The sequence below is a fragment of the Drosophila nasuta genome, chromosome 2R (assembly GCF_023558535.2).
Source record: "Drosophila nasuta strain 15112-1781.00 chromosome 2R, ASM2355853v1, whole genome shotgun sequence".
In the NCBI taxonomy this organism is placed as follows: domain Eukaryota; kingdom Metazoa; phylum Arthropoda; class Insecta; order Diptera; family Drosophilidae; genus Drosophila; species Drosophila nasuta.
In genome coordinates this window covers 33325786-33343599 of record NC_083456.1, presented here as the reverse complement: position 1 = coordinate 33343599, position 17814 = coordinate 33325786, and the positions used below count along the sequence as shown (strand labels likewise).

At 44.6% G+C, this 17814-nt stretch overlaps 3 protein-coding genes across 3 annotated transcripts; 1 reads left to right on the top strand and 2 right to left on the bottom strand.

Moving 5' to 3' along the window:
• The first annotated feature begins 307 nt into the window (after positions 1–307).
• LOC132784216 (cadherin-89D) lies at positions 308–10831 on the top strand. The gene is given in 13 exon segments (XM_060789661.1): positions 308–524; positions 2630–2949; positions 3125–3834; positions 3894–4854; positions 4923–5092; positions 5160–8315; positions 8429–8497; positions 8567–8678; positions 8680–8813; positions 9339–9650; positions 9725–9862; positions 10124–10333; positions 10396–10831. Coding segments are annotated over 13 exon segments (6699 nt in total). The 5' UTR covers positions 308–436; the 3' UTR covers positions 10715–10831.
• Positions 10832–10866: 35 nt separating this feature from the next.
• Positions 10867–14193, bottom strand: LOC132785239 (uncharacterized). The gene is made up of 3 exons (XM_060791232.1): positions 13947–14193; positions 13236–13888; positions 10867–11558 (listed from the first exon to the last, which is right to left on the bottom strand). Exons 2-3 carry the CDS (start codon positions 13885–13887, stop codon positions 10906–10908), a joined length of 1305 nt encoding a protein of 434 aa, XP_060647215.1. The 5' UTR covers position 13888; positions 13947–14193; the 3' UTR covers positions 10867–10905.
• A 358-nt stretch (positions 14194–14551) lies between these two features.
• Positions 14552–15678, bottom strand: LOC132784214 (glutathione S-transferase 1-1). Its single transcript, XM_060789660.1, is given in 3 exon segments — positions 14552–15175; positions 15177–15325; positions 15533–15678. Coding segments are annotated over 2 exon segments (630 nt in total). The 5' UTR covers positions 15321–15325; positions 15533–15678; the 3' UTR covers positions 14552–14689.
• Between the last annotated feature and the right edge of the window lie 2136 nt (positions 15679–17814).

Below are 17814 nucleotides of genomic sequence, written 5' to 3'. Positions count from 1 at the left end.
CGATTCATCAGCTGATCACGACTAAAACCGCATCCCAAAATTCAAAGTCTGACCGCGACTTTGCTGACCCAGACTTCATCACCTCCTCTCTCACTCCCACTCCCACTTCCACTTCAAAGTCTCAAGTTGTTCTCCCAACAAACAATTGTTGCACTTTCCTGCCACTTGTTGCACTTGTCGCTGCTAGTTCAGTGGTTGTTGCCTGCAAAACTAGTCGCATCACCTAGGTCTGGTCTATGCTTGGCCACGCTGAGCTTGCAGCACGGCAGCAACATCATTCAGTTGGTCGTGAGGTGTTTGCGTTGTCGGTTGTTGGTTGTCGCTCGATCGTCGCTCATTTTTGTTGCGTTTGTATGCTTCTCGGTCGCGATGTGTGCTTTGAATATCAGTTGAAACTGTCGCGTCGCAAAATTTAAATCTAAAGGATATTTCTGCCATGTTTAGTGTGGCAACATTGCGTATACTTGATGCCTGCTGCGTCTGCCTCTTGATTTCCGTGTGGGCTCAAACGAGATCAGTGCAAGGCAAGTTTTTGTGTGATTGGCCAAATCTCGTTATGGCCTTGTTATACATAAGTGTGTATTGTGCTCTGTATTAGAGAGTTGTCCAATTGAGTCGATTTGTCAATGCAGCTTGTGATTGTGATGGTGATGGTGATGTGTTTGTTTGCGTTTTGTTTGTGATTTGTCGTTGTCGTCGCTGTTGCATTGACCAACTCTTTGCGTTGACTTGTTTATCTCGTTGCTGTTGTGCCGAACCGTTAAATAACCCCAATTTGGATATAATCGTCGTGCATTTACATATGTCTGCCAAGCCGACGATAAAGATAAGCGCGGCTCGAGGAAGTGCAGTGTCCCAGTTGCCAGTTGCCACTTGCTGCTGTTGATGCAACTTGTGGCACACATTCGCATGCATTCGCTCCTTCTACGGCAGTGCCAAAACTTGTTGCCCCATTTCAGCAACCAGCAACCAGCTCCCAACTCCTGGCCAGCTTCACCTTTCCCACCTTCCACGCACCTTCACTCGACGCTCGGAATGTCTCACAAATAAAAAAAAGAAGTCGCCAAACATGAAGAAACAGGAATTACGTCGAGCTCGTTGAACGCATAAGAGTGCCGCAATGTTCTAATTAAAACATAATTTCTCTTGAATGTTTTGTGTCTTACTCGGAATGAATAAAAAGCACTTTATGGTGACCGCTTGAACCCAAAGCCAAGTGTAGCACAAACTCCAACTTCAATTATGAGCTGTGTGAGCAATGAGCTTGACATAAATATGAAACACTTTTCAATTATAAATCATTGGATCAAAGACAATTTAGTTAAACGCTTCAACTTGATTGACAAATTCACAGCCATTGGGGGAAAAATTAATTCAAAATGATGGATTGAGAAATATTCGAAAACCTTTGCCTGGGGCAAGGTTGACATGGGCGAAAGTTAAGCCGAGATAATTGCTGCTCATTTTCGGTTACAGGTTAAAAAGCCAACTCTGTCAGAATCCACATGTGGAAGCAGTATCTACAAGATACAAATGCTGCCATCATATGCATAATTATTCTCGCTTCACAACATCGCGATTCTCCCTCTGCTTGGCTTATCCACAAATCCGCATTTCCGGCCCAGCAAAGTTAGACTTGAAGTCGTGTTCGTCTTCGAGTTCACACCGCAGCGAGCTAGAAACTGCAAGTAAATAGAAACTGCAACTCGCAATGCAATAAACTAAACTAAAAGACAACAACAACAGCAAAGGCAGCGAAATAATAATGAAATAAGACTAACAATAAACACGTAAAGCCCAAGAAAAACAAGGTGCCTAAGACTGTGAAGATTTCACTCCCAACAATAATAATAATAACAACGACATCAGCAGCAGCAGCAGCAGCAACAACAACAAAACAGCAAAGACAACAACAATGACAAAAGACAAATCTTGAAATGATAGTTTCTCGTCGTGTACTAGATGTTCCGAAAAAATGTCAGAAAGTCAGCTCGGTTCGCTAGTGAGGCACTAAGTCAGTCAGTTAGTCAGTTAGTCAGTAAGTCAGTTAGTCAGTCAAGATTTGGTTGCAACGCTCACAGGTTGCAGCTACGAATACAAGTACTGAAAAAAATGGTTAATTATGTCATGAGGGTGGGAACCGCAACGCAGAAATAATTCGCTGATTGCGGCGCCACTTGAGACAGTTGAGGAGGCGCTTGATGGTTGCTGAGGATGATGGGCGACAGCTGAATGTGGAAAAGTGTTGCAACTGCATTCAACTGCTCGTGTAAAAACGCAGCGAGTTGGGCGGCAACTGCAGCCCAGCCACGCGACAAACGTAGAAAGTTTTCGGCTAGTTGCTGCTGCAAGTTCCTCAAACAATTGCAAACAGAGCTATTCGCTTCGCACGTCGCCTTATGGAGATATCCAATTGTTGCGGCGCGTTTCGGTTTCCGTTTTTGGTTCTCAGCCCAGACACAATTAGCATGCCAAGCCATTGAGAGAGAAAAACACAACTTCGTTTCCCTCCTCCTCCTCCTTCTCAGCTCTTCTCTCCCCATACTAAATAATTTGTCAACGTTTTATTTTTTTCGGCTCTATCTAATTGTAAATCTTGCATCTCAAAATTGCAACTGCTCCACTTTAGCCACCTCTGGCAGTTGCGCCTTCCACTCGCTAGATGGCGTTGCCCCCGAAAGTGAAGGTGTGCGCTTCATTCGGCTCCGCGAAGATGCCCAAGTGGGCAAGGAAATTCTACGCCTACAGGCCTATCCACGTTCCAGCGTGGCCCTCAAAGGCGCCGATGCCAGCGGCGATCACAAATACTTCAATCTCACCGAGCACAATGCAACCACTTTGGTGATTTCTCTGGCTCGCTCCCTGGAGCGCCTTGTGGACCGCGATGTCCCTCGGAATCTGCTCAAGTTTCGCATACTCTGCGCAGGCAAACACGAGAAACTAGAAGAGGTAAGTTTCAGAGATTTTTTATCATTTTATAAAAAATGCAATTACTTCTACTTCTACTTCTACTTCTACTTCTACTTCTACTTCTACTTCTACTTCTACTTCTACTTTTACTTCTACTTGCATACTTTATTTACTTTGGCAAACCTCTGCACACCTTTTGTTTTACCCATCATAGGGAAGCTACCTCTCTATCACAGTCTACATCGAGGATGTTAACGACAATGCACCCGAGTTTCTTAACGTGCCCTACGTCATCGATGTGGATGAAAACACTTCTGTTGAAAGCATCATATTCGATGGAGTTCAAGCCTTCGATAGGGATAAGCCCAACACACCAAATTCGGAGGTGCATTTCAGCATGTCCACAGTTCCGGAGCAACTTTCTGCCGATGGCAGACCCTACTTTGCTTTAAAGAGTCCCCATCGACCACTGCTTATACTGAAGCGGGAACTGGACTTTGATAACGGCATTAGACAGTTCAAGTTGCCGATTTTTGTCTGGGATCGCGGCACGCCTGCTAATCAAGCCAACACCACGATCACAATCAATGTGCGGGATGTGGATGATCTGCCGCCCAAGTTTACCGAGGGCGTATACCGCACAACGATCAATGAGTTCTTTCCCATGACAGGCGTGGCCATTCGCATTCCTCTTTACTTTGCTCCTCCCATAATGGCATTTGACCAGGACTCGCTGAATGCGACTCTCATCTACGACATCATCTCGGGCAACGAGCGCCAATTATTTCGAGTGAATGGGCACAATGGAGTCATGTATCTGCAGAAGGAGATTGATCTGGAGGAAGAAAGTCTGCCTGGTAATACGTTTGTAGTTCAACTGGAGGCAAGGCAAAAGGACAATCCGCTCAAGAAGGCGCTGGCGCGGTAAGTACTCTAAGAAGAACATCAATCTTTTCTCAAATTATCATTAATTCGTTTCTTAGCATCGAAGTTGAGGTGCTGGATCTTAACGACAATGTGCCTGAGTTTGAGGCAGACTTTTACAACATTTCCATTGTGGAGAATCTTCCCACGGGATTCAGTGTCCTGCAGGTGAACGCCATCGATCGCGATCAAGGCGAGAATGCAGAGTTCCTCTACAATCTTGTGGAGAACAAAACGGCAGCAGGTGCTTTTCGTATCGATTCCAGAACTGGTTGGATCACTGTGCGCGATGATCGATTACTCGATCGTGAGCAGCGTCGTTCAATTCAACTCAAAGTGGAGGCTTTGGAACGCAATCCCTCTTACCTGGACGACAAGCACCTGAAGAAACCTGGTCCCAGCATGGTCATAGTGGAGATTACGCTACTCGACAGCAACGATAACAATCCCAAGTTCGATCATGGCAATCTCTACGAGTTCAAGGTGCCCATAACAGCAGCCGTGGGTACCAAGATTGGTCGAGTGGCTGCCCACGATCCTGACGAAGGTCCTAATGGTCAACTGCTCTATGAACTGCAGAGACCCAAAGGCAGTGGTTACATTCCCTTTCGATTGGACAATAAAAATGGCACCATCTATGTGGCAGGACCTCTTCGACGTGGTCGCATTGCCGTCTTCGTGGAGGCCAGTGATCAGCCATTGAATCCTTCGGAGCGTCGCTTCTCATTGGCTGTGATAACCATCGAAGTGTATGCCACCATCGATGACCAAGCCATAGATTTTGTGGGCGCTCCTTATGAGTTTTGGGTGGGAGCGAATACTCCGTTGGGCACATCGGTGGGTCAAGTGCGCACCACTTTGATCTACGATGGCGAAGATGAAATCATGTACGATCTCCTACACACATACTCCGAGGGTGTGCCATTCGCCATAGAGGAGCGCTCCGGCATTATCACTGTCATCCGGGAACTGTCTGAGTTCAAGCGACAGATCTACAACTTTGAAGCGGTGGCCAATTATGTGAGTAGAACAAGTTTTTATATACGGAGTTTTATTGATTAAAGTATAATATCTATCTCATTTTCCAGTTATTTGCCAACTCTTCGCAACCGTTGATCGTATCCAGGAGTTCTCCGCCGCTGCCCACAACTGTCGCCTCATCGGAACTTAGCGATGAGGGAGTTCTTATCACGAATCTGACTATACACATTGTCAACAAACCAGAACCAGAGAAAGTTCCGCTCCGTCCTGTCATAGAGTGAGTTTCAAGAAAAGAAGTTAAAAAAAAGGCAACTTTAAATGTAACTAATTCATATTCTTTGCAGGGAGATCAACATGAACGTCATCAGCTTCCATGTAGAGGAGAATCTTGTGGGCGGCATAATTGGGCAGCTGCTCTACAAGAATGCTCTCAATGTGGCCAACAATGAATTGGGCACATTCCGTGAACTCACCACAGGTGTGGGAAGCTCAACTACTAGTAATACAAGCAGTAATCTCACCTCAGGAAGTCGTTTTCGCAGTCGCAATAGAAGTCGCAACTCCAAATCGAAGCGAAGACTTCCTCGTCGTTTGGCTGGCGATTCAAATCTGAAACTGCGCTACATCATAGCCAATCAGCAGGAAGTGGTCAACAAGATAACTATTACAGAAGACGGCACCCTCTTAACACTTATTGGACTCGACCGAGAGCAGCAGGCAAGCTACGAGCTGACCGTGATTGTGGAGTACAGCACGGGTCTGGTGAGTGGAGCTGGCATCTATCAGGTCAACATTAAAGTGAACGATGTCAACGACAATGCACCCAAGTTCAATGCCCTCACGTACGTCGGCTTGATAAATGAGAACTGCGCCGTAGGTACCGAGTTGTCCATGAATCAAGCTATCCAAATCAACGATGCAGATGAAGGAGCTAATGCCGAGTTCCGAGTGCAGCTGCAGGGCGACTACAGTGACCAGTTTAGCATCGAGTACATAAATGCCTCCTCTGTGGGTAATGGAAGTCAACACAAGCTGATTTCTAACACCGGGTCCTTTAACATCTTTAACCTAACTGATCAATGGAATGATGAGTTCAAGTACCAGGAACTCCACACCAGTTTTATGCAAACCAATTTCAAGCTCAGCTCTGGGCCTTACTTCCGCATCAGCTATGTGGGAAAAAGAGGCTTAGATCGGGAGAAACAGCAGCTCTACAATATGAAGATCGTCGCCGTGGATAGTGGAGGACTCACGGGCTATGCCCATCTCACAATCCTTGTGGCTGATGTTAACGACAATGGACCCATCTTTGAACGCATCTCGGTGTTCAAAGACTCTCGCCTGGAGATTCGCGAGTACAATACGGATATGGAAATCTACTTTGTGGAGAGTTCGAATGGCATGTTTCTGCCTCCTGCTGCAGCTGCCAGCATGATGTTGGCTCCGCCTCCTTACCACATTCCTGGCTCGCCGCGTCTGCACACGGACAGAGACAAGGGCATTGGCACAGGACTTGCGCCTGGAGTCGGCGCAGGAGTTGGTGTTGTGGGTCGAGCCAAATCCCGTCGTCGCATTGCCAGGGCTACAACGGTAAAATGTCCGATGTTTGCGGTCTACGAGGACACTCCAGTGGGCACCAAATTGCTGCAGTTGAGTGCCAGCGACGAAGACTTCGGCAAGAATGCCCAGCTGCACTACGAGGTGATCGGCGAGCAGGTGGAACGCACTCCAGGCATGCCCATGATCAAGCTGCAGTCCGTACGACATTTTGCTATCGACAAGCTGAGCGGAGAGCTAACTGTGAACTATCCGCTGGCAGCCAACAACGAGATCTGGCTGAATCTCAGTGTCACAGACATCGATGGCCTCAAGGACACCACCTGCATGCGGTTCACAGTCATCGATGTGAACAATCACGTGCCCGCCTTCAAGAAGTCGTGGTACAGCTTTGACACCGCCGAGGGCGACTACAAGGACAGCGTGCTTGGCCAAGTGCTGGCCATTGACATGGACTATGGTGAAAATGCCAACATCACATACAGCTTGAACGATCCCGATTTACCTTTCATCGTAAAACCTACCTCGGGGGTCCTCAAGATCAACGGACAACTCGATCGCGAGTTGAGGGCCAAGTACAACTTTCAGATCATTGCCAGCGATAATGCGGAGCCACTACTGCGTCTATCGAGCAGCGTTGATGTGGAGGTTAATGTTCTGGACATCAACGACAATCGTCCCGAGTTCATTGGCTACGACGACATGACTAAGGCAGCCAAATACATCGCTGATCTGCCCGATCGCACCATGATGGTTCCTGTCTATAAGGCTTATCTGGACAGGAGCACGTTGCCTGGAATGTTTGTAAAGCAAGTGAATGCCATTGACAAGGATTACGTGGGCAACGGCAATGGCCTCGTTTTGTACTCTATTCTGCATCAGGAACTGCATGCGCCCGTCTTCCAGATAGACTCCCGAGATGGCACCATCACTACGGTGTCCAACATCAGAGGCTACAATGACTACGAGCACTTGAATGTGTCTGTCATTGCCTCCGATCTGGGCAGTCCAGCTCTCTCAGCCACAGCCGTGGTGCTCATAAATCTGCAGGGCCAGGCAGTCACCGAACCCACTCCTCCTCCCAAACCAGAGATTCCCATAAATGTGACGGTGTTCCAGCATCCTTACTACGATGTCCAGCTGACCGAGAATAACGAGGCGCCTATCGAGGTGATGCGCTTAAATCTGACAGCTGGTTTAAATGCCGAAAACTATCGGTGGTCTTTGTGGCTGGAGGAGGGTCTTGACGAGTCCGATGCCCATCCTCCATTCGAGTACGATGCCAAAAACATGCTGCTCTATGCCCTGAAGCCCTTTGACCGTGAACATATTTCCCGCTACCAGCTGAGGGTTCGTGCCGATCGCCTCAGTCGTGAGGCCCGAAACTATGCCAAAGTCGCCTATCCCGTGGTCGATGAGCGTGTCGAGGGTTTGTCACCCAGCGAATGTCGCATTCTGGTTCGCATTGCCGACGAGAACGACAATGCTCCCAAGTTTCAGGGCAATGGCCAGCCGATTGTTGCAGTGCTTCCCCGCAGCGCCACTTTTGACTACCATGTGACCCGGGTAACTGCCTCGGATGCGGATGAAGGTCTCAATGCGGAGATACGTTATCGCCTTCTGAACGAGCCCACGAAACTGTTTGGCATCGACGATCTGACGGGTAACATTCGACTGCTTGGAGATCTGCCGCATGATGAGCGCATTTATGGCTTTGATGTGAAGGCCACAGATCGCTCGGGAGCTGATGACGGACGCAGTGGAATTGTGAATGTTTTCGTCTACATCATCGATGAGTCCAAGCAGGTACGTCTCGTGGTCGCTGGTAAGCCTGTGGATGTCGAGCGTCGCATCGACAGTCTCATGGATGCTCTCAGCTCTGCGATTGCTAAGGATGTGAGGGTGCGACTGCTGGAACCCAACTCAGGAGCACTCGAGGCCGCGTAAGTTGAACCCAACCACTTTTTTGTTGAGCCGAATAAATTGCGTCCATTTTTTAGTTCGTCTTCCTAGTCACTATGAAACAACTTAAATGTTTTTCTTTCCTTCTCAACAGCACTAATGCCTACATCTATGCGGTTGACCCACATACCAATGCCATCATGGAGATGGAGCAGCTGCAAGAGTAAGTTTTCGACGACACCAAACTGTCATCCAAGTGATGAATGTGTCTCTCTTTTGTTGTTGTTCACAGATCCTTGGCTGGGCTGCAGCTGGATGCATTACAGTTGCAGCAGCAGCAGCTACAACATTTGGATGGATCGAAGACGATGCCCCGCATCATTGAGCTGGCCGAGTTTGGGGAACCCCCCGCGACCCACCCACGCCTCAGTCTCCCACTTCATGGGCGGCTTGGAGTACGTGACTCTGGTGTTGCTGGTATTGATCTGCCTGGGAGCTGCGATTGCTGCCTGTTGTTACCTTTGTCTGCGCCAAAAACGGTAAAGAAAAGAGGGAGAAATTGAGGGGAAGACTGCAAAAGACTGCGAGGAGCTCACTAGAGAGTCCCCTAATGGATGTATTTGTGTTAAGCGAAGATACATTTAGTCTCTAAGGCCATCTAAGTAATAAATCATTAAGCCAAGATTGAAAGCCAGTTGTTGTTGTTGTTGTTGTTGCTCTTGTTGTTGGTTGGTTGCTGGACAGTTCTTGAGAGGTCTTGTCGTGCTCTGGCCATTGCCGCTGCTTTCCACCTGTCGGATTAATTTCTAACTGTAAAAAATACCAACAAGAACATCAGCTACAAAAACAACAGCCACAACAGCAAACATCAGTAACAACAACAATGAAAAAACAGCAGCCAAATAAGCCGACAATTAAGCGACGTCTCAGTTCTAACGACAACTCAAATGCGAATGCGAATGCGAAGATGAAGACGAATGTGAATGCGAATGTGAATGCGAGTGACAAGTTTGATTTCAATGTGAGTAACTGTTCAAGTGTCTCTTCTGCTCGTCTATTTGCAGCCAGCTTTGGTCTCAACGCGACTTTGCCGCCTCGGAAGCCGGTCTGACTTACACCATAGCAGGGATCAATCAGTCGCGCTCTCAACAGCGACGTCAACGTCAGCAGCGACACACGCAGCGCTGCAGCAAGGGAAGCAGCAACATGAACCAGAACCAGAGACCCACATCGGCGTTTATGCCGGAGTCGGTTTGCTCCTCGGCCCAAACCCAATCGACTGCGACTGCCACCGAGAAACTGGAACAGCAGTTGCACCATCATCATCAACAACAGGCGATGGTCACGCAGCAACAGCATCATCAGTACTTGAACGAGTAAGCAAAGCCAGGGAGAGAGAAACAGGTTCCTTGTCAACTCATTACCATTGCTATTGCCATTCTAATCCTAGGCAGCAGCGAGAATACATTGATGTGCCCCTGCCGAAGTCCATTGCCAAGGCAGCTGCCGCCGCTGCAGCCACTGCTGCCGCCGAGGGCAATGCTCCATTCGTGCTCAAGTACAACTCCTGCCAGCCAGTGAACAATCTGTGAGTAGAATGTATTTAATGGAGCTATTATAAGTCTGCTTCCGCGATTATATGATTCCTACTTCACCGACAAGTGGGTCAATGTCTTAGTCATATTTTTGAACGCACAAATTAAATGAGTTAATCATTTTGTAGTTGCTTTAAATAGAGCGAAGTGCTTATGAATATGTTTCCTACACGAAGTTATGTCTTTTGTAAAATGATGACACAGTTTTTAACAGCTCATTTTGTTTTGAAATTTTAACACATTTTCAATTGCAGCAACAACTACGAAACTTCCCTGTTCTCGCTGCACTCGACGGGCCAGGACTCAGGCGTTGAGTTCCTCAGTAGCCGCGAGCTCTATGAAACCTCACCCGACTCCTTCCACAGCCAAAACACGAAACGGACTGGCAACAATGGGGAGCTGCTCTGTCCCCGTCACGCCAAGGCGCACCTGGAACTGCGTCAGCATCCCAACACAGACAGCAGGTAGACCTATTCCGTCACTACTCCCATCTATTATAACTAAAGTTAACTACAATTCCACAAAGTGATACCTATGAGGATTCCCTCAAGACGGACGAGCCGTTGGTGGCCCACAATTGTCGCAGTGGTAACTGCGAGCATCGACAGCATCATCAGTTGCAGCATCCGCACTATCAGAACACCAAGTTCGAGAAACGATCCTGCGTTCGTCACTCCTTCTCCGGGGTGAAGGACGACCTCATGCAGCACTCGCCGCAGATCTCGCTGCGACCCCGAGGACACGCTCTGCGTAACTCGATGAACGATTTGGAGCAGCGACTACACAATCTCGAGCAATCCTTTCGACGTCCGCTCGAGTTTAGCAAATCCAACTCCTTGTTTTAGTGCTTAAGTTAACCAAGTGCAATCTCTAGTTCGTAGCTCCTCTTTATACTACTTAAGAATCATAAACCAAGTGCAATAAATCAAGCTTTCTTTATAACGTTAAGAGATAACACACATTTAATTTTAGAACTTTGAAAATAATCTTTATTTTTCACATATTTTAATTATTTGCTTATGGCTACGATTGTTGCTTAGTTATCAAAGTATTTGCGGAACTCCAAGCACCCCGCCCAGTTGACATCCCAGCCAGGAGTGATCAACTTGCACTGTTCGTACCATTTGGACACATTGGAATAGCGCTTCAAATCAAAGCCGGCTACGTCGAAAGAGGACACGGTGGCCAAGAGCGAGATATCAGCCACACTAAGACTCTCGCCTGCAGCAAAGCTTTGATCCTGCAGGAAAGTGTTGAACAAGTCGAAGGCAGCTTCGATCTTCTTGAAGATCTCCTCGTTGGCTGGCTGCTTTTGGAAGATCTGTGGATAATAGTAATCCGCAAAGCTTTTGTAGAGCGTGCCCATGTCAAAGTAGAGTCGCTGGTTAATCAAAGCCTGCTTGTTGACATCCTTCGGATATAGAGCATCATTCTTGGCGTACTTCTCCACTAGATAGACCAATATAGCACGCGATTCCCATAGCGAAAGACCCTCTTTATTGTCCACAAGAGTGGGAATCGTGTGCTGTGGATTAATCTTTAGGTACTCAGGCTTAAACTGTTCCCCAGCACGTGTGTTGATCACAATTGACTTATCAAACTCAACGCCAATCGCCTTGGCTGTCATGATGACCGCTCGGCAGGGCGAAGATCCGGGTCGATAATAGAAGTCCATGGCAGCAGCTGTAGCTAAGGTGTATTTCAAATAATATATCAATTCAATGCCATCGAAAGCTGTCTAAATGAATACAAAGGCAACCAAACAACCAGACAGTCAAACACTCAGACAACAACACATTCATTTCAAGATAGTCACTTTCATTCGATGACATAACATTCAATAAATCCAATGAAAAAAAAAATGCTATTATCTACCTTTGTTTTTTATTGTTTAAGGCTTTTCACTGAAGACTTTTTCTAACAAAGCGCTGTGAGCAACTGAACATGTTTCAGGGGTTACAGACAAGTTTATAGCTCTCCAAAATGACGGAATGCTCAAGTGATAATTGATCAACTTAATCTTTCTATATTTAGCGATAAGAAATCAATATATTCTGGTCGTTTCTCTTTCATTTCGCAACGGAAGAAGAATTCATATATCAATAATTTAAGGTATCTAAATATGATTGGAAAGTTAAAAGCAAATTGAGATTATCTTAATATTTGAAAATTAAGCTTTATCAAAACAAATTTTGCTGGTCATTTCTTTTTCATTTCACGACAGGGAAAAAATGATTGATAAGCTAACACAAATGCAAATTAAAATGAACTTAATAATTCAAAGTTCCGCTTCATCAAAACAACCTTAGCTGATTCTCTTTCATTTCGCAATACAAAATAAATGTCTCTTAATGCTGACTGAATGAGCGGTTGATAATTTTTTAAATATTTATATACCAATACTTGGAAAATCATCGAAATGATTAAAGTCGAATTGATTTCAGCTTTATCAATAGACAACATCTTCTGATTGCTTTTATTTCACAACAACTCTGTTTAGATTGATTTTCGTTGGATTAGAATTTGGCTTTAAGGGGAAGAAGCTAGAAGAAAATTCAATTTTAAATGTAGATTCAGATTAACACGAGTAATACCTGTCAATAGGTACTTCAAGTGCGTGGTAACATTGTTTTTAAAACGAAACCGAAAACGACAACAAAAAGTGTTTGTTTCCACTATCATTATCAGTGTTATCCAGTACGTGCTCGGAAATACACGGCGACTTATCAACCCCCCACTACCTATAGAAATGACCCATATTGCACTGAACTGATAAGATTGGACATCGTATGTCGTTGACTCTTTCGATAAGATAACTAGACAAACAAACATCCAACTTGGCAACACAAAAGTTCATTATGTCCATACATGGTAAACTCGCCTTTTACGAGTTTTCTATTATCGCTGTAATTTCGTAGCTTTTTGTAAAATTGATTTTCATAACAACGATAACACAGGCTTTCCTTTCATGGAAATTTTGCATTATATGTTATCTATAAATTCTCCATAACTTCTTTTTAAGATGCGACAAGTAGAACTTGTTGTTCTAAAGATATCCCTGCCACTTCTTCCAGACACGAAGTTCCTTGATTTGTTGATTCTTTCGATAAGATAACTCAGCAAACAAACATATAACTTGGTAAACAAACATCTAACTTGGCAATACAATAGTTCTTAGTGTAAGGGGGAAGTTTTTGTAATTTATGTGGTATCTCATATCTTTTTTCTTTCATTGAGATTTACTTAACATTACATTATATTTGCTCAAAGGTATTCATATGTTGATGATTCCTACTTGGATATATTTAACGCAGATTTTTTAGAGTTCGAATAAATCTTCATTTCATCTTCTATATGTCCATCATTATTTATTTTCAAGTTGAGACAAATACAACTTCTTATAGTTAAGACAACCCTCCCAGTTCTCCTCCCAGCCGGGAATCTCCTTCTTAGCATTCTCATACCAGCTGGTCACATTGGCGTGGGCGGAAAAATCATAGTCGGAGATCTCGAAGGTCGACACGGTAGCCAACAAAGCAATGTCGGCCACAGTCAATTTGTCACCAGCCGCATACTTGTGACCCTCCAACAAGGTGTTGAATGAACGGAATGCAGCATCAATACGCTTCAAGTTGTCTGGATCAGCTGGCTTTTTGACAGCTTCAAACATCTGAGGATAGTAATAGTAGACGTAACTCTGGTACAGAGTGCCCAGGTCAAAGAACAGACGATGATTGACAACCGCCCTCTGCTGTAGATCCTTAGGATACAACAAGTTATCCTTGTCGAACTTCTCAACCAAATACAACAAGATGGCACGCGACTCCCACAGCGCAAATTCTCCATCAACCAGCGTGGGAATTGTGTGCTGTGGATTAATCTTGACGAACTCGGGTTTCAAATGATCCCCAGCATCGAGATCCACCTGCTTTTTATTCAGCTCAATCCCCAAAGCCTTGGCGGTCATCAGAATGGACCGACAGGGTGCCGAGTAAAGCATATAGTAAAAGTCCAACATGCTATACAAATGATAAGAACGATTAATTTCCCTTATGCGCTTTGAAATTTTCCACTTACTTTTCGTTTGCTTTCGAGAGCTTCCGTCCTAGACCGTCTGCTTATGGCAACTGACTGAGAGAACGCTTCTGCTGCTGTAGACTTTATGCTGTCAGCAGTCTAATACAAATGCCGGCAAATTAGTGTTATTTCACAAGGAGACGAAATTTATACATACACATATATGTACACACATATACACATCTTAAATTGCACTCAAATCAAATAAATACTCTTGATTTGCAGCAGAAATAGAATGACGTGTTTTGCAGCTGTGTGGATAAATTGACAAAACAAATTCTACAATTTCACAAACTCTACACAAGCTGACACACAAACAAACAAATTTCTACTTATGTATGTATGTATGTATTGTCTACACACATTTTTCGCCTTCTTTTTCGAGAGCTTTCCGACAGCAGCCGGCAAAAGTTGTCAAAACAACTCTTTCGGCAAACAAAAAAGAGAGATAGCCACACACAGAGAGAGAGAGAGACGCACAGAGATGCAAACAAACAAGTCTACACTAAGAGAAGTTCTAGATGCAGCTGAAAAATTAATTAACAAGATATTGCCGGTAACCGGCTCCTCACACCCACCAATTAGAATTTTAATTAACACAGAAATTCATATATTGAGTTGTATTCAATAAAAGTGAATACATTTTATTTATATTAGGGGATTTTGATTTGCATCTAGCAAATTAGCACACAACGGTAAAGAATAAATTAATGTATAAAAATTGGAAATAAATATCATATCGCTTATTCGAAGTATTTCTTGAACTCCACGCAACCGGCCCAGTTCTCATCCCAGCCGGGAGTGACCTTCTTGGCGTTCTCGTACCACTTGTTCACATTGGCATACTTGCTGATCTCGAAGCCAGCCACCTCAAAGGTAGAAACGGAGGCAACCAGAGCAATATCGGCAACGGTAAGCGAGTCACCAGCAGCATACTCCTGACCCTCGAGGAAGGTGTTCAGGAAGTCGAAGGCAGCCTCAATCTTCTTGAAGGCCTCTGGATCAGCAGGGGCCTTGGCGAAGACCTGGGGATAGTAGTAGTTGGCAAAGCTCTGGTACAGAGTGCCCATGTCGAAGTACAGGCGCTGGTTGATCAGAGCGCGCTTCTTGGGGCACTTGGGGTACAGGGAGTCGGTCTTGCCGTACTTCTCCACCAGGTAGACGAGAATAGCGCGCGATTCCCACAGGGCGAAACCGTTGTCCACCAATGTGGGAATGGTGTGCTGGGGGGTTGATCTTCAAGAACTCTGGCTTCAGGTGCTCGCCGGCCTGCAGGTTGAGCAGCTTCTTGTTGAGCTCAACACCAACAGCCTTGGCTGTCATGATGACGGAGCGGCAGGGCGAGGAGCCGGGCAGATAGTAGAAGTCAACCATATTTACTATAATAATAGAAGCACAAAAATAATTCAATATTAAATCCTTTGCACTTGGAAATGATGGTGATGATGTCATTTGGGATTTTTCCCTTTTTGTTGCACACTTGAGTTCATATTTGCGCTCTTATTTTTTTGTCTTTGGCTCAACAAGTTCTTTTTCATACACAAAGGAAACAACACCAATTCAATAGATACACATGAAACACTTACATTTGGGATTGTAGTTAAGACGCGGCGCACTGTACCAAGTATCAAGCAATACTGTCCGTCTCTGGAGAGAGGTTCGGCTTTTATAGACGCCGGTCGCGATGTTGCTGACTCGCTCGCTCTCAAATCGCGAGTCGCGACTCGCGAGTGAGCAACCGCCATGTTAGTGCCAAAAGTACGACAAACAAGGCAGCTCGCAGGGGGGTCAGTCATGCATGTGTGTGCGTAAGCATGTTGATATCACGAATAGGCGAGAGCGAGAGAGTTGATTTCGCGTGTTTGGCGTTGTTTTTGTGTCCGCTTGTTTTTGCTCCGTTTGCACGTATTTGTGTGTATGTATGTGGGCTTGGGCTTTTATACAGCTATCTACGTACATAATATGTAAATAGTGGCCGATGTCGATGTGGCATAGCCGAATATTATGAATTATATTGCAACTTGCAGCATACCCTTCACTTCTGCCCCCAAATGAAAAATCAGTTTTCACAACCGGCAACTTTCTAATAAACTAGTTACTCTGGATTGCTGATCGCCCCGATTTTGGAGAGTTATTTTGCCGCTCTCTTCGCTCAGTTGATTTTTGTCTCCTCTTTTTTGTTTGCTAATTTATTCACATTTTTGTTTGCCTACAATATTTCTGTGTGTAGCCTGTGGGCATATTTATTTTAAATTCCCTTATACACACTTGTATATAGACATAGTTATGCATTCTCTACACATACGAATCGGCATGTAATTACAACTACACATTATAAACAATTTTGTTTATTTCCATTGTACAAATTGTTTTAATTCTCGTGCAGCTGCCCAAAGCTTTTGTTGCGGCAGCATTCCAAACACAGATTAGGTTTTAAAATTAATCGAAACCAGTTGTGTGTGAATCAGAACAAACTATTTACATACACATACATATGTACATACTATGTATTCAAACATTCAGTAGGTAATTAATAGCGAGGGATGGAAAAGTACTTTGAAAGTCGCATTAGTACAGTGTGACCTTGAAAGCTATACAACAATGGGTCTCTAAGTCTAAAGCCTGCCTACGCCCTCTTCGACTGAACAATTAATAGCACTGGCCTATGTAAAGAGTGTATCCAGATGGCATCTAAATAAGTAGTATTCGCATTATATCGAACCACAATGGAATGCCGCCAAAGAAGGTTATATTAATCATACCTTGGCTTAGCTTAGCAAGCACACTCATCGACAGTGCGTCCAAAAAGTAATAAACATAGTCACGCCAAAAAATGCTTTCCTTGCCCAACTATATTCCAAGAAGAAGGACAATTAATGGTCCTGGCGGACATTAAAGTGTTTCCTGTCACTCCTGAATTGCCGCTCTATTTGAATTCGGAATAACGAAGCGATAAGTTGAACAGAATATTTACAATCCAGTTCAGCTGCGTTGTCCGCAGATTAAATACAATTGGGATGTTAGTTGCGTGTGTATGTTAAATTATCCTGCCATTATCCTAATGTCCATTGTGGCTACATTAACACATCGTGGTCAGAGGGTACTATGTACAATCGAAAGGTAAATAATAACAGGATTGTTGATTATTTGGTAGATGGATTACGGATCCAATGTAATAAACAATCAATAGGCAATTTATGCAAGTCATTGCGAGCATTAAGAGCATAGAATTTCACAAGACAGCACCAGAACATTCTACGGGATTTCCATGTGAACACTATAGGCTGCCTGATTTATCAGTTTCGCAACGACAAACTTTATTCTCAGCATGACATTGCACAAAAGCCCAATAGTAAACAAGTGTAGCATACGCACACTCATACATTTTGTTTGTACACGTCAGAAATGCCGCAAACGAAATATGAATACGAAAATAACAAACTTTATGCGTCAACATAAGAGAGTCTAACTAAAGTTCATTTCACACATACACATGCAACTTGGTTAGCCGGCAATTAGCAGTAAATGATTCTCGAACATTCAAAGCTCAAGTTTGTGATTCCCACAGACCACAAGCCGCTTAAGCCGGTGTCGACTATAAAGTATTACTCATCAAAGCATACATAGTTTTTATTTTTTGTAGTTCAGCGAAACGAAAAACATAAACAAAAGACACACAGCGTCTCAACGCTTTGGGATTTCACGCACAATTCTCTGACGAAGAGCATTTATATGGTATAGAGAAAGGTCAAGGCGTTTACCAAATAATAAAAGCTAAGCTTGCTTCGAAACCAGTTTAGCAGTTTGCATACTTTTCCTACGTATACGTCACATTAGAAGAGCTGAGCATACGTCACATTAGAAGAGC

What these genes read in the sequence shown, in the direction of transcription:
- LOC132785239 (XM_060791232.1), bottom strand. Translation starts at nt 13,887, where the DNA reads ATGTTGGACTTTTACTATATGCTTTACTCGGCACCCTGTCGGTCCATT. An exon ending in GTCTCAACTTGAAAATAAAT is followed by an intron (nt 11,559 to 13,235) that starts AATGATGGACAT and finishes AATACACCTTAG; the next exon opens with CTACAGCTGCTGCCATGGAC.